A 15,202-nucleotide genomic window follows, 5' to 3' on the forward strand; every position below is an offset into this window, starting at 1 on the left:
GGAAAGAGGACAAACTAGAAGGTGATAGGTAACACCAGGCAGATGGGGACAGAGTCCCCTCCATGGACTCTGCCTACACTTCTCACTACCTCAGTAGAGCAGCCAACAAAATCAAAATCCTGACCCTGGACATTCTCTCTTCTCCACCCTCCCATTGGCCAGACGATACAAAAGCCTGATACCATGTGTCACTAGGGTCAAGAATAGCTTCTATCTAAGCTTCTATTCTTAAATGGTCCCCTGCTGTAATAAGATGGACTACTGGCCTTGTAATCTACCTCATTATGACCTGTCACCTTATGGTCTGCCTGCACTGCACTTTCTCTGTAACACTCTATTTTGCATTTAGTCATTGGTTTACCTTGTAGACTCTTAATGCAGTGTTGCGATGATCTGATCTGTATAAACTTTATGGATCATTGGGATCTCTTCAGGGGAAGGCATAACCTGAACCCAAAGGGGACCAATACCCTTGGGGCCAGCTCAACAGTGTTTAAACTAACTTGACAGGGGGATGAAAGCTGAACAGAGAGTGCTGAGGATCAGGCAATTGGTTTGCAAACAGAGGAAATGTGCAGTGGGACTCCTAGCAAGGTGAGGCTGATGAGAGGGCAAAATTGGATAAGTTGGATAATAGGATAAGTTGTAATGTAAAAGTCAGACAAAATCAGAAAGGGTGAATACAGGACTGAAGGTGTTATACTTGAATACATATAGTATACAGAATAAGGTAGTTTAACATAGCACAGTTACAGATTGGCATGTATGATGTTGTAGGCATCACTGAATCATCGCTGAAAGAAGATTACAACTGGGAGCTTAATGCCCAAGGATACACTTTCTATCGAAAGGACAGACAGGCAGGCAGAGGGGGTGGAATAGCACTTTTGGTTAAAACAAACTTAAGTCATCATTAAAAAGAGGTGACATAGAGTCAGAAGATGTTGAATCATTGTGGGTAGAGCTGAGGAACTGCAAGGGTACAAAGACTCTGATGGGAGTTATATACAGACCTCCAAACAGTAGTAAAGATGTGATCTACAAATTACACTGGGAGATAGACAATGCATGCCAAAAGGGTAATGTTACAATAGTCATGAGGTATTTCAATATGCAGGTAGATTGGGAAAATCAGGTTGGTGCAGGAGCCCTAGAGGGGAAGTTTCTAGAATATCTGTGAGATGGCTTATTAGAGCAGCTTGTGGTTGAGCCCACTGGGGGGGGGAGATTAGCCATTCTGGATTTGGTGTTGTGCAATGAACCAGAACTGATTAAGGTAAAGGAACCTTTATGGGAATGTCATCATAATGTGATACAATATGCCCTGAAATTTGAGGAGAAGCTAAAGTCAGATGTATCAATATTACAGTGGAATAAAGATAATTACAGAGGAGCTGGCCAAAAGTGATCAGAAAAGAATACTGGCAGGAATGACAGCAGAGCAACAATGACTGGAATTCCTGGAAGCAATTCGGAAGGCGCAGAATATATACCTCCCAAAGTGGAAGAAGTATTCTAAAGGCAAGATAACACAATTGTGGCTAACAAGAGAAGTCAAACCCAAAATAAACACCAAAGAGAGAGCACATAATAGAGAAAAAAATAGTGGAAAGTTAGAGGAACGGGAAGCTTTTAAAAACAAACAGAAGGCAACTAAAAAGGCATTAAAAACAAAAAATTGGAATACAAAGGTAGGGAATACAATAATATTAGAGGATACCAAAAGTTTCTTCAGATACATGAAGTGCAACAGAGAGGTGAGAGTGGATATTGGACCACTGGAAAATGATGCAGGAGAGGTAGCCTTGGGGGACAAGGAAATGAAAGACAAACTGAATAAGCATTTTGCATTAATCTTCATTGTAGAAGACACTAGCAGCATGTCAGAAGATCAAGAGTGTCAGTGAGTGAATTTGCCATTACTAGAGAGAAGGTTTTTGGGAAACTGAAAGGTCTGAAGGTAGATAGGTTACCTGGACAAGACAGTCTGAAAGAGGTGACTCAAGGGATTTGGCATTAGTAATGATTGTTCATGAATCATTTGAATGTGGCATTTTTCTGGAGGAATGGAAATTGCAAATGCCACTCCACTCTTCAAAGGAAAGGAACAGAAGAAGGAAGTCATAGGCTAGTTAGCCTGACCTCAGTGATTGGGAAGACAGTGGATTTGCTTATTAAGGATGTGTTTTCATGGTTCTTGGAGGCACAAGATAAAATAGGCCATAGTCAGCATAGGTTCTTTAAGGGAAATTCTTGCGTGACAATTTTGTTGGAATTCTTTGAAGAAATAACAAGCAAGAAAGATAAAGGAGAATTAGTTGATGTTGTGTACTTGGATTTTCAGAAGGCATCTGACAAGGTGCCACACATGAGGCTGCTTAACAAGTTAAGAGCTCATGGTATTACGGGAAAGATACTAGCGTGGATAAAGCAGTGGCTGACTGGCAGGAGACAAACAGTGGGAATCAAGGGAGCCTATTTTGATTGGCTGCTGGTCTCTAGTGATGTTCCACAATGGTCTGTGTTGGGGCAGCTTCTTTTTATGTTATATGTCAATGATTTGGATGATGGAATTGAGACATTGTGGCAAAGTTTGCAGACAATACAAATATAAGTGAAGGAGTAGGTAATTTTAAGGAATTAGAAAGGCTACTGAAAGACTCAAATTAGGAGAATGGGCAAAGAAGTGGTAGGCAGAATAGTGTCAAGAAGTGTATGGTCATGTACTTTAGTAGATAAAATAAAAAGGAAGACTATTTTCTGAATGAAAAGTAAATTCAAAAATCTGAGGTGCAGAGCAAATGGAATCTTCTTGCTGGATTCTCTAAAGGTTAATTTGCAGGTTGAGTCTGTGGTGAGGAAGGTAAATGCAATGTTAGCATTCATCTCAAAACGACTAGAATATAAAAACTAGGATGTAATGTTGAGATTTTATAAAAGCACTGGTGATGCCTCACTTGGATATTGTGAGCCATTTTGGGGATCTTAGAAAGGATGTGCTGAAACTGGAGAGCGTTCAAGAAAATGATTTATGTCTTCACGCTATACTGTGGCTGTAAAAGTAATTTTATGACAATTAAGTCAGTGGTAATAAACTCAATTCTGACTCATTAATCTAATGTGAGTGGGGTACGATTTAAATGAGATCCAGGGAGTGGTGGGGATATGGCACAAGTTGTCAAAGAAAGCAGTAGACAGGTACAAATACAACATTCAAAAGACATTTATGGATTGGCAAGGTAAATTGAAATTGACTAATGTGGGGTAATGGGATTAGTAGTCAGCATTGACGAGTTGGGCCAAAAAGCCTGTTTCTATGCAGTACAACTCTATAACTAGGTTGATGAGTGGAACCAGAGAGATATGGTAGGCAGATGGAAGAGTGGAGTCAGGTGGGAAAATGGGGAGCAAGGGGGTTGGTTGTGTGCTAATGATAAGCCAATGGAAGGAAGTAGGAGAGGAAAAGGAAGGAGGTGTTCTATTTTCCAATCGGCCTCCCCGTCTCAGGTGACCCTCATCTTTCCCTCATCTCCACCCATCTCCCTCGCCGACCGGGCCGCTGTCCACCCGGCCCCCGCAATCGCTCGGCAAGTAACGGGCCGAAGCGGCCCGAGTGCCGGGAGCTTCGGCCGAAGCGCTTCGGGCCGGCTCGGCTCGGCTCGGCTCCCGCGGGCGGCGCTGGACAATCTCAACATATTTTTATTTATTGTTTTGTGAGGCGTGGGCCTAACATCCCGGCCGGTGCATGATTTTAAGCCGCCTCTGGAACTGCTCCCAACACCTCCCGGACACACTCGCCTGCGAAGCCAGCCTCGTCGGAGCTCGGCAGCTGCTCGGCCATGTCGATCTGCTCTTCCCCCATCACCGAAACCTCCGTCACTTCAGGCGACTCCATGCCGAGCCCCTTCGCTTCCATCGTCCCTTCGGCGAGCGCCGCCGAATTTACTCGAGTGCTGCCGAATCCTTCCGCCGACCCGAGCTCCACCGAATTCACTCGAGTGCTGAGAATCCTCCCGCACACCCGAGCGCTGCCAAGCCGTACTGCCGACCCGAACACTACCCGAGTCCTCTTGCATTCCCGAGCGCTGCCGAATTCAGCCGAGTCCTCCCACCGACCCGAGCAGTGTCCAGTCCTCCCGTCGACCCGAGCGCTGCCGAGTTCTCCGGCCGACCCGAGCATCTCCGAAGATAAACGAGAAAGTTTGCAGATGTATGAAATCCAAACAATACACACAAAACGCTGGAGGAACTCAGCGGGATGGGGCGTTGCTTAATTCCTGTGTTAAGCAAACTTTTGTTCAACTTTTGGAACCTTTGATTCAGCAATCACCGGGGGTTTGTGCATGGCGCAGGGTGATTTGGGAGCAATCGGGAAGCTTCGTGTTTCAGTGGGATTTTAATCGCCGAGTTTTTCCATACATTCTGCCATGTTATATCAACAGTTGTGTAAATATTTACCCCGTTGCTCCAAAAAAAATCACTTTTGGTGTTTACTGACAGAAGTACCAGCATTTCATTTGAAATCGAGCCATTTAAAGCGCATGCTTCATGTGTCCTGTGATCAATGACCCTGCTATTTCGTGCAATACACGGAATCTTTCCTCCTGGAGCCAAAGTTCCCTCTAAACCGTGCTGCAGTGCACGAATTTTCTTTTATACAAATGTCTTATTGAAGTGGTGCACAGTTCTCAGACCATGTAAAAATTTCCTGCTCAGAAGAAATATTAAGCGCTGCTGTAAAATAATCGGTACGTTGCGTGGAGCCGACCAGGATGAGCGCAGAAACAGATACCAGGTACTCAGCTCTGCGGAAGGAGACACGGAGACAATGATTCTGCTCCAGCTTTTCACAAAAGGCAGGAATCGATTGATTCACCGGAATGGAGGAAGGAAACTAATGCAGTGCGCTCGATCAGATCGGTTTGGCCTTCCCTGCTCTATTTGTTGAGAGGAAGGAACGGGTGTGCAAGGTTTCCAGATTTATCAGTGGTGAAAATAAGGTGGAAAGGCACGTTGTCATGAGGAAGCTGTAATTCTGTAATGAACTACAGAGAGGCGCAACTGGGGAAGAGCTAACTATGAAAGGATGAGGCAGGAACTAACGAGAGTAAATTGGAAACAGATGTTCAAGGGTGAGAGCACAGAAGTAATGTGGAAGAAGTTTAGGAACCACTTGTGCTGGGTTCAGGATAGGTTTGTCCCACTGAGAGAAGGAAAAAATGGTAGGAAAAGGGAACCTACGAAACGTGAGGCAACTCGTCAAGAGGAAGCAGGAGGGGCTCATGGGAAATATAGGGTAGCCAGGAAGGAGCTTAAGAAAGGACTTAGGAGAGCTCAAAGGGGGCATGAGAAGGCCTTGGCATTTAAGATTAAGAAAAACCCCAAGGCGTTCTATGCATATTTGTCAAGAATAAAGGTGGGGACACTAAAGGATAAAGAAGGCAACAAGTGCCTGGAGGTGGAGGAGGTTGGGGAGGTCCTAAGTGAGTACTTTGCTTCAGTATTCACATGTGAAGAGAACCTTGTTCAGGGTGAGTTCGAAATAAAACAGGCCTGTGTGCTAGACAATGTAGAGATTAAGGAAGAAGAAGTGTTGGATCTTCTTAAAAACATCAAGATTGATAAGTCCCCAGGGCCAGACATGATATACCCCAGAAGAGATTGCTGGAACAGTAGCTATGATCTTTAAATCCTCTGGCTGCAGGGGAGGTGCCAGAGGATTGGAGAATGGCAAATGTAGTTCCCTTGTTTAAAAAAGGTAATAGGAAGAATCCTGGGAAATACAGACCAGTGAGTCTTACGTCGGTGGTCTGCAAACTGTTGGAAAGGAGTCTTAAGGATAGGATCTACGAGCATTTGGAGAAGTACAGTCTACTCAAGGGTCGTCATCATGGCTTTGTGAAGGGAAGGTTGTGCCTCACGAGCCTAGTTGAGTTTTTTGAAGAGGAAACAAAAGAAATTGATGAGGGGAGGGTGGTAGATGTGGTCTAGCTGGATTTTAGCAAGCAATTGACAAGGTCCCCCATGAGAGACTCATCCAGAAAGTCATGAGGCGTGCGATCAGTGGAACCTTGGCTGTTTGGATAAAAAATTGGCTTCCAGGAAGAAAGCAGAGGGTAGTAGTGGAAGGAAAGTATTCTGCCTGAAGGTCAGTGACTAATGGAGTGCCGCAAGGATCTGTCCTGGGACCCCTGCTATTTGTGATTTTTATAAATGACCTGGATGAAGAGGCGGAGGGATGGGTGAGTAAGTTTGAAGATGACACAAAGATTGGAGGAATTGTGGGTGGAGCTGTAGGTTGTGGAAGGTTACAAGAGGATATAGACAGGATGCAGAGTTGGGCAGAAAAGTGGCAGATGGAGTTCAATCCGGACAAGTGTGAGGTGACACAAACACGAGGAAATCTGCAGATGCTGGAAATTCAAACAACACACACAAAATGCCGGTGGAACACAGCAGGCCAGGCAGTATCTATAAGGAGAAGCACTGAGACCCTTCATCAGGACTAACTGAAAGGAAAGATAGAGATTTGAAAGTAGTGGGGGGAAGGGGAAATGTGAAATGATAGAAGATCGGAGGGGGTGGGATGAAGCTAAGAGCTGGAAAGGTGATTGGTGAAAGTGATACCGAGCTGGAGAAGGGAAAGGATCATGGGACGGGAGGCCTCGGGAGAAAGAAAGGGGGTGGGGGGAAGCACCAGAGGGAGATGGAGAACAGGCAAACAACTAAATATGCCAGGGATGGGGTAAGAAGGGGAGGAGGGGCATTAACGGAAGTTAGAGAAGTCAATGTTCATGCCATCAGGTTGGAGGCTACCCAGCCGGTATATAAGGTGTTGTTCCTCCAACCTGAGTTTGGATTCATTTTCCATTTTGACAGTAGAGGAGGCCACGGATAGACTTATCAGAATGGGAATGGGACGTGGAATTAAAATATGTGGCCACTGGGAGATCCTGCTTTCTCTGGCGGACCAAGTGTAGGTATTCAGCGAAACAGTCTCCCAGTCTGCGTCGGGTTGGTGATGGTATAGGAGACGATGGCCTGGTGCTCCTTAGTGGGGTCATGATCAAGGGGTAAATAAGAGGAGGTATCAGAGAGCTGTCGCTGTGCCTCGGCCAGGTAGAAGTCAGTACGCCAGACAACAACAGCTCCCCCCCTTATCAGCAGGATTTATAGTGAGGTTGGGATTGGTGCGGAGGGAGTGGAGAGCAGAGCCATTGTCTCCTATACCATCACCAACCTTATCAGCTCTGGGGATCTCCCATCCACTGCCACCAACCTCATAGTTCCCACACCCCGCACTTCCCATTTCTACCTCCTACCCAAGATCCACAAACCTGCCTGTCCAGGTAGACCTATTGTCTCAGCTTGCTCCTGCCCCACCGAACTCATTTCTGCATACCTTGACACCCTGCCCTCAAATTTACCTGGTCCATTTCCGACACCTCCCTCCCCTTTCTTGATCTTTCTGTCTCCATCTCTGGAGACGGCCTATCTACTGATATCTACTATAAGCCTACAGACTCTCACAGCTACCTGGACTATTCCTCTTCCCACCCTGTCTCTTGCAAAAATGTCATCCCCTTCTCGCAATTCCTCCGCCTCCGCTGCATCTGCTCTCAGGATGAGGCTTTTCATTCCAGGACGAAGGAGATGTCTTCCTTTTTTAAACAAAGGGGCTTCCCTTCTTCCACCATCTACTCTGCTCTCAAACGCATCTCTCCCATTTCCCACACATCTGCCCTCACCCCACCCACCCACCATCCCACTCGGGATAGGGTTCCCCTTGTCCTCATTTACCACCCCACCAGCCTCCAGGTCCAACATATAATTCTCTGTAACTTCCGCCACCTCCAACAGGATCCCACTACCCAGCACATCTTTCCCTCCCCCCCCCCCTTCTGCTTTCCACAGGGATCGCTCCCTACACAACTCCCTTGTCCACTCATCCCCCCCCCCCCATCCCTTCCCACCGATTTCCCTCCTGGCACTTATCCTTGTAAGCAGAACAAGTGCTACACCTGCCCCAGACAGTCCTTCCAGGTGAGGCGACATGTCACCTGTGAGTCGGCTGGTGTGGTATACTGCGTCCGGTGCTCCCGGTGTGGACTTTTATATTTTGGTGAGACCCAACACAGACTGGGAGACTGTTTCGCTGAATACCTACGCTCGGTCCGCCAGAGAAAGCAGGATCTCCCAGTGGCCACACATTTTAATTCCATGTCCCATTCTCATTCTGATATGTCTATCCATGGCCTCCTCTACTGTCAAAATGAATCCAAACTCAGGTGGGAGGAACAACACCTTATATACCGGCTGGGTAGCCTCCAACCTGATGGCATGAACATTGACTTCTCTAACTTCCGTTAATGCCCCTCCTCCCCTTCTTACCCCATCCCTGACATATTTAGTTGTTTGCCTGTTCTCCATCTCCCTCTGGTGCTTCCCCCCACCCCCTTTCTTTCTCCCGAGGCCTCCCGTCCCATGATCCTTTCCCTTCTCCAGCTCAGTATCACTTTCACCAATCACCTTTCCAGCTCTTAGCTTCATCCCACCCCCTCCGATCTTCTCCTATCATTTTGCATTTCCTCCTCCCCCCACTTCTTTCAAATCTCTTACTATCTTTCCTTCCAGTTAGTCCTGACGAAGGGTCTCAGGCCGAAACGTTGACAGTGCTTCTTCCTATAGATGCTGCCTGGCCTGCTGTGTTCCACCAGCATTTTGTGTGTGTTGTTAAGTGTGAAGTGATGCATTTTGAAAGGACAAACCAGAAGGCTGAGTCCCGGGTTAATGGTCAGTTACTTAAGAGTGTGGATGAACAGAGGGACCTTGGGGTTCAAATCCATAATCCCTCAAGGTCGCTGTACAGGTTGATAGGATAGTTAAGGCCTATGGGTTGCTAGGCTTCATTAATAGGGGGATTGATTTCAAGAATAGAGGGGGTCATGTTGCAACTCTACAAATCTCTGGTGAGGCCGCACTTAGAGTATTCCGCTCAGTTCTGGTCACCTCATTGTAGGAAGGATGTGGAAGCTAAGGAGAGGGTGCAGAGGAGATTTACCAGGATATTGCCTGGATTGGAAAACAAGTCTTATAAGGCAAAGTTAGCAGAGCTGGGACTTTTCTCTTTAGAGTGTAGAAGGATGAGAGGGGACTTGATAGAGGTCTACAAGATTATGAGAGGCATAGATAGGGTGAATAGTCAGTACCTGTTTTCCAGGGCATGAATAGCAAACACCAGAGGGCATATGTACAAAGTTAAGGGAGGGAAGTTCAGGGGGGACATCAGAGGTAAGTTTTTTACACAGAGGGTTGTGGGTGTCTGGAGTGACTTGCCAGGGATAGTGATGGAGGCTAAAACAGGTATTTAAGAGCCTCTTGGAAGGCACATGGATGAAAGAAAAATAGAGGGTAGTGTGGGTTTAGTACCTTTTTTTAAGGAATATATGGGTCAGCAGAACATCGAGGGTCAAAGGGCCTGTTCTGTGCTGTAGTATTCTAGTGTCTAGCTGAGCGGCAAAGCCTGGTAAATGTGGGAGATGTATAACTGTACATTTCAGTAAGAGAAATCAAAAGGTGGAGATTATCTAAATTTGGAATCTGAAAGTGGGTGAGACATGGAGTCTCCCAGGACAAATTGTCACTGATATACACTGACATGCCCTCTTCTCATTACTACCACTGGGGAGGAGATACAGAAGCCTGAAGACATACTGTTAAAGACAGGTACATGGATAGGAAAGGTTAAAGGTCAAATACTGACAAGCAGGGCAAGGATATAGGTTGGGATGGATCACTGGGCTGATGGGCCTGTTTCTGTGTTGTATTATTCCTTGGCATTATGTCCAGGATACAATATACCTTGCCAATGGACCCAGACCTGCTCTTGGTCATCTCCAATGCTGACATACATAGAACATTCCAAAGTGTCAACAGCCTCAAGGCAGCAGGGCCAGACAGCATCCCAGGACGGGTCCTCAGGATGGAATATTTTTTGGGAATAATACAGAAGGTGCAGGATCAGTTCATTCCAAAGAGGAAGGAAGATTCTAAGGGGAGTAGGGGACGACCGTGGCTAACAAGGGAAGTCAAGGACAGTTTAAAAATAAAAGAGAAGAAGTATAACATAGCAAAGATGAGCGGGAAGCCAGAGGATTGGGGAACTTAAGAGCAACAAAAGATAACTAAAAAGGCAATATGGGGAGAAAAGATGAGGTATAAAGGTAAGCTAGCCAAGAATATAAAGGAGGATAGTAAAAGCTTCTTTAGGTATGTGAAGAGGAAAAAATTAGTAAGACCAAAGTTGGGCCCTTGAAGGCAGAAACAGGTGAATTTATTATGGGGAACCAGGAAATGGCAGACGAGTTGAGCAGGTACTTTGGATCTGTCTTTACTAGGAAAGACACAGACAATCTCCCAGATATAATAGTGGCCAGAGGACCTAGGGTAATGGAGGAACTGATGGAAATTCACATTAGGCAGAAAATGGTGTTGGGTAGACTGATGGGACTGAAGGCTGATAAATCCCCAGGGCCTGATGGTCTGCATCCCAGGGTACTTAAGGAGGTGGCTCTAGAAATTATGGACGTATTGGTAATCATTTTCCAATGTTCTATAGATTCAGGATGACTTCCTGAGGATTGGAGGGTAGCTAATGTTATCCCACTTTTTAAGAAAGGAGGGAGAGAGAAAACAGGGAATTATAGACCAGTTAGCCTGACGTCAGTGGTGGGGAAGATGCTGGATTCAATTATAAAAGATGAAATAGTGGCACATTTGGATAGCAGTAACAGGATCGGTCCGAGTCATCATGGATTTATGAAGGGGAAATCATGCTTGACTAATCTTCAGGAATTTTTTGAGGATGTAACTATGAAAATGGACAAGGGAGAGCCAGTGGATGTAAGTGTACCTGGACTTTCAGAAAGCCTTTGATAAGGTCCCACATAGGAGATTAGTAGGCAAAATTAGAGCACGTGGAATTGGGGGTAGGGTACTAACATGGATTAAAAAATTGGTTGGCAGACAGGCAACAAAGAGTAGGGATTAATGGGTCCTTTTCAGAATGGCAGGCAGTGACTAGTGGGGTACTGCAAGGCTCAGTGCTGGGACCGCAGCTATTTACAACATACATTAATGATTTAGATGAAGGGATTAAAAGTAACATTAGTAAATTTGCAAATGACACAAAGCTGGGTGGCAGTGTGAAATATGAGGAGGATGTTAGGAGAATGCAGGGTGACTTGGACAGGTTGGGTGAGTGGGCTGATGCATGGCAGATGCAGTTTAATGTGGATAAATGTGAGGTTATCCACTTTGTTGGCAAGAACAGGAAGGCAGATTACTATCTTGAATGGTGTCAAGTTAGGAAAAGGGGAAGTACAACGAGATCTAGGTGTTTTTGTTCATCAGTCACTGAAAGTAAGCATGCAGGTACAACAGGCAGTGAAGAAAGCATGTTGGCCTTCATAACAAGGGGAGTTGAGTATAGGAGCAAACAGGTCCTTCTGCAGTTGTACAGGGCCCTGGTGAGACCCCACCTGGAGTATTGTGTTCAGTTTTGGTCTCCAAATTTGAGGAAGGACATTCTTGCTATTGAGGGAGTGCAGCGTAGGTTCACAAGGTTAATTCCCGGGATGGCGGGACTGTCATATGTTGAAAGATTGGAGCGACTGGGCTTGTATACACTGGAATTTAGAAGGATGAGAGGGGATCTGATTGAAACATATAAGATTATTAAGGGATTGGACACGCTAGAGGCAGGAAAAATGTTCCCGATGTTGGGGGCCATAGTTTAAGAATAAGGGGTAGGCCATTTAGAACGGAGTTCAGGAAAAACTTTTTCACCCAGAGAGTTGTGGAGGTCTGGAATGCTGTGCCTCAGAAGGCAGTGGAGGCCAATTCTCTGGATGCTTTCAAGAAAGAGTTAGGTAGAGCTCTTAAAGATAGTGGAGTCAAGGGATATAGGGAGAAGGCAGGAACGGGGTACTGATTGTGGATGATCAGTCAGCCATGATCACAGTGAATGGCGGTGCTGGCTTGAAGGGCCGAATGGGCTACTCCTGCACCTATCATCTATTGTCTATAATAGCTGGCTGGTGTGTTTACAGACATTTTTAATCTTCCCCTCTCCCACATGGATTACAGAAAGTAGAGCAATGGATGTAGTGTGTTTGGATTTGATAAGGTTCCCCATTTAAGGCTCATTCAGAAAATAAGGAGGCATGGGATCCAAGGAGACCTTGCTTTTTGGATCCAAAATTGGCTTGCCCGCAGAAGGCAAAGAATGGTTGTAGAAGGTTCATATTCTGCATGGAGGACGGTGACCAGTGGTGTTCCTCAGGGAACCGTTCTGGGACATTTCTTTCCGTGACATTTATAAATGACCTGGATGAGGAAGTGGAGGGATGGGTTAGTAACTTTGCTGATGACACAAAAGTTGGGGGTGTTGTGGATAGTGTGGAGGGCTGACAGATGTTACAGCAGGACATTGATAGTATGCAGAACTGGGCTGAGAAGTGGCAGATGGAGTTCAACCCAGATAAATGTGAAGTGGTTCATTTTGGTAGGTCATATATGATGGCAGAATATTAATGGTAAGCCCCTTGGCAGTGTGATGTGGCTGGCAACAATGAATATGGAATTGATTCAGGTTTTATAAATAAACATTTATTAAACCCTGCTCAACAAAAGTGAAAAGTAAACAAACAACTAACTTAACCAAGAGTAAACTATACGGCAATTTAACAAACAGCCAAACTCTGGAATAGTTCTTAAAGTGGTAAATTCGAAAGTCCAAGTGATTTATACAATCAGTAAGGAGAGACTTTACTGCAACAACAATTTCTCCGAAGAAAATGACGAATCTGCTGATCAGTCGAGAGATGCCTTCCTTGTCCAAAGGATTCCCGACGAAGGAAATAAAAAGGCTTAAAGGAACTGACCTTTTGCTTGGCAAATTAACACTGCACAAACCTTCCTGATCTTACAGGGGTTAACTCAGATGCGGGACATTATTTCTGAATGAAGATTCAATAAGGTCAATCCTATATTAAACTGCCAAACGACACCAACTTTACTCAATTCTTCAGGTTCCCGTACCTTGGTAAAGTCTTCACTCTCCAACTCGACTGTAAAGGTAAATCAAAGATGGGACAAACCAGAACCAGCAGCGACTGGCGAAACTGCAGGCACAACGGTTTTTTGCTCCTTACAATCGAAAGTAGAAACTCCACTTTAAAAACAAAACTGTGTCATGAGACGAATATGCAGCAAAACTAATGAACAAACTACCCCAAATTAACTGCGACACAGCAGGGGTTTCCCTTTATAAACCTGTTGGAACATAGCATCATGTAACCACACACCAGTGGGAGAATTACGTCATTCTCACAAGATACTCAATTACATCATGGTCATAAGACAGTCACAAGATACCCACGGGGTATGTAATGGCAATGTGGAGGATCAGAGGTATCTTGGGGTCTGAGACCATAGGATACTCAAAGCTACTGCACAGGTTGACTCTGGTTAAGAAGATGTACAGTGCTTTGGCCTTCATCAATCATGGGATTGAGTTTAGGAGCCGAGAGGTAATGTTGTAGCTATATAGGACCCTGGTCAGACCCACTTGGAGTACTGTGCTCTGTTCTGGTCGCCTCACTACAGGAAGGATGTGAAAGCCATAGAAAGGGTGCAGAGGAGATTTACAAGGATGTTGCCTGGATTGGGGAGCATGCCTTATGAGAATAGGTTGAGTGAACTCGGCCTTTTCTCCTTGGAGCGAAGGAGGATGAGAGGTGACCTGATAGAGGTGTATAAGATGATGAGAGGCATTGGTCATGTGGATAGTCAGAGGCTTTTTCCCAGGGCTGAAATGGCTATCATGAGAGGGCACAGTTTTAATGTGCTTGGAAGTATGTCTAGAGGAGATGGCAGGAGTAAGTTTTTTACACAGGAAGAGGTTGGTGTGTGGAATGCACTGCTGGTGATGGCGGTGGAGGCGGATACAATAGGGTATTTTAAGAGACTCTTAGGTACATGGAGCTTAGAAAAATAGAGGACTATGCCATAGGGAAATTCTAGGCAGTTTCTTGAGTATGTTACATGGTCAGCACAACATTGTGGGCTGAAGGGCCTGTGATGTTCTGTAGAATTTTATGTTCTATGTTCAGTATGTAGTGCCCTCCTGTTTCAAATTATCCATCATTGTCCCTGTACCTAAGAATACCAAGGTAGCATGCCTGAACAATTGGCTCCCTGTCGCACTCGCCTCAATTTTAAGCAAATGCTTTGAGAGGCTGGTTATAGACTACATCTGCAGCATGCTGTCACCCACACTGGACCCTTACAATTCGCCTACCTACAGAACCGGTTTACCACAGCACTACACACTGTCCTCACTCACTTGGAGAAGAGGGATGCATACATTAGACTGCTGTTCCTGGACTACAGTTCAGCATTCAACACCATAATTCACTCCAGACTTGACAGGAAACTCAGAGACCTCGGCCTGCACCTCAGCTTGTGCAGCTGGATCCTGAACTTCCTATCGGATCGCCGACAGGTGATAAGGAAGGGCTCCCTCAACTTTGACCCTCAACACAGGTGCCCCCCAGGGTTGTGTCCTGAGTCCCCTTCTCTACTCCCTTTACACCCAAAACTGTGCGGCTACACACAACTCCAATCCGCTGATCAAATTTGCAGATGACACAACATTGATCAGCCTTATTTCTAGCGGTGATGAGACAGCCTACTTTGGAGAGGTTGACACCCTGACACAGTGGTGCCAGGATAACAACCTCTCCCTCTGTGTCCAAAAAAACAAAAGAGCTGATTGTGGATTACAGGAGGAACAGAGACAGGCTCGACCTGATCAACATCAATGGGTCTGCAGTTGAGAGAGTGAGAATTTTCAAATTCCTCAGTATACACGTCTCCAATGATCTCACCTGAACTGTACACACCAGCTTTGTGGCAAAAAAAAACAGCATCTCTTCCACCTCAGGTGACTGAAGATTTTCGGCATGGGTCCCCAAATCCTCACAACCTCTACAGGGGTACCATTGAGAGCATCCTGACTGGCTGTATCACAGCCCAGTATGGGAACTGCACCAACCTTGATCGCAGGGCACTGCAGAGAGTGGTACGGACAGCCCAGCGCATTTATGGACATGAATTTACTTCCATTGAAGACATTTAC

At 45.6% G+C, this 15,202-nt stretch overlaps 1 protein-coding gene across 1 annotated transcript in view; it reads right to left on the minus strand.

The window, feature by feature from the left end:
• The window catches only part of LOC132397453 (deformed epidermal autoregulatory factor 1 homolog), a 138,579-nt gene extending 134,549 nt beyond the window's left edge, over positions 1-4,030 (minus strand). Inside the window, exon 1 of the mRNA XM_059976268.1 lies at positions 3,799-4,030. Coding sequence (XP_059832251.1) covers positions 3,799-3,916 — 118 coding nt within the window. The 5' untranslated portion in view covers positions 3,917-4,030. The remainder of the gene's footprint in view (positions 1-3,798) is intronic.
• Between the last annotated feature and the right edge of the window lie 11,172 nt (positions 4,031-15,202).

The sequence above is a fragment of the Hypanus sabinus genome, chromosome 7 (genome assembly GCF_030144855.1).
Source record: "Hypanus sabinus isolate sHypSab1 chromosome 7, sHypSab1.hap1, whole genome shotgun sequence".
NCBI classification, from domain to species: Eukaryota; Metazoa; Chordata; class Chondrichthyes; order Myliobatiformes; family Dasyatidae; genus Hypanus; species Hypanus sabinus.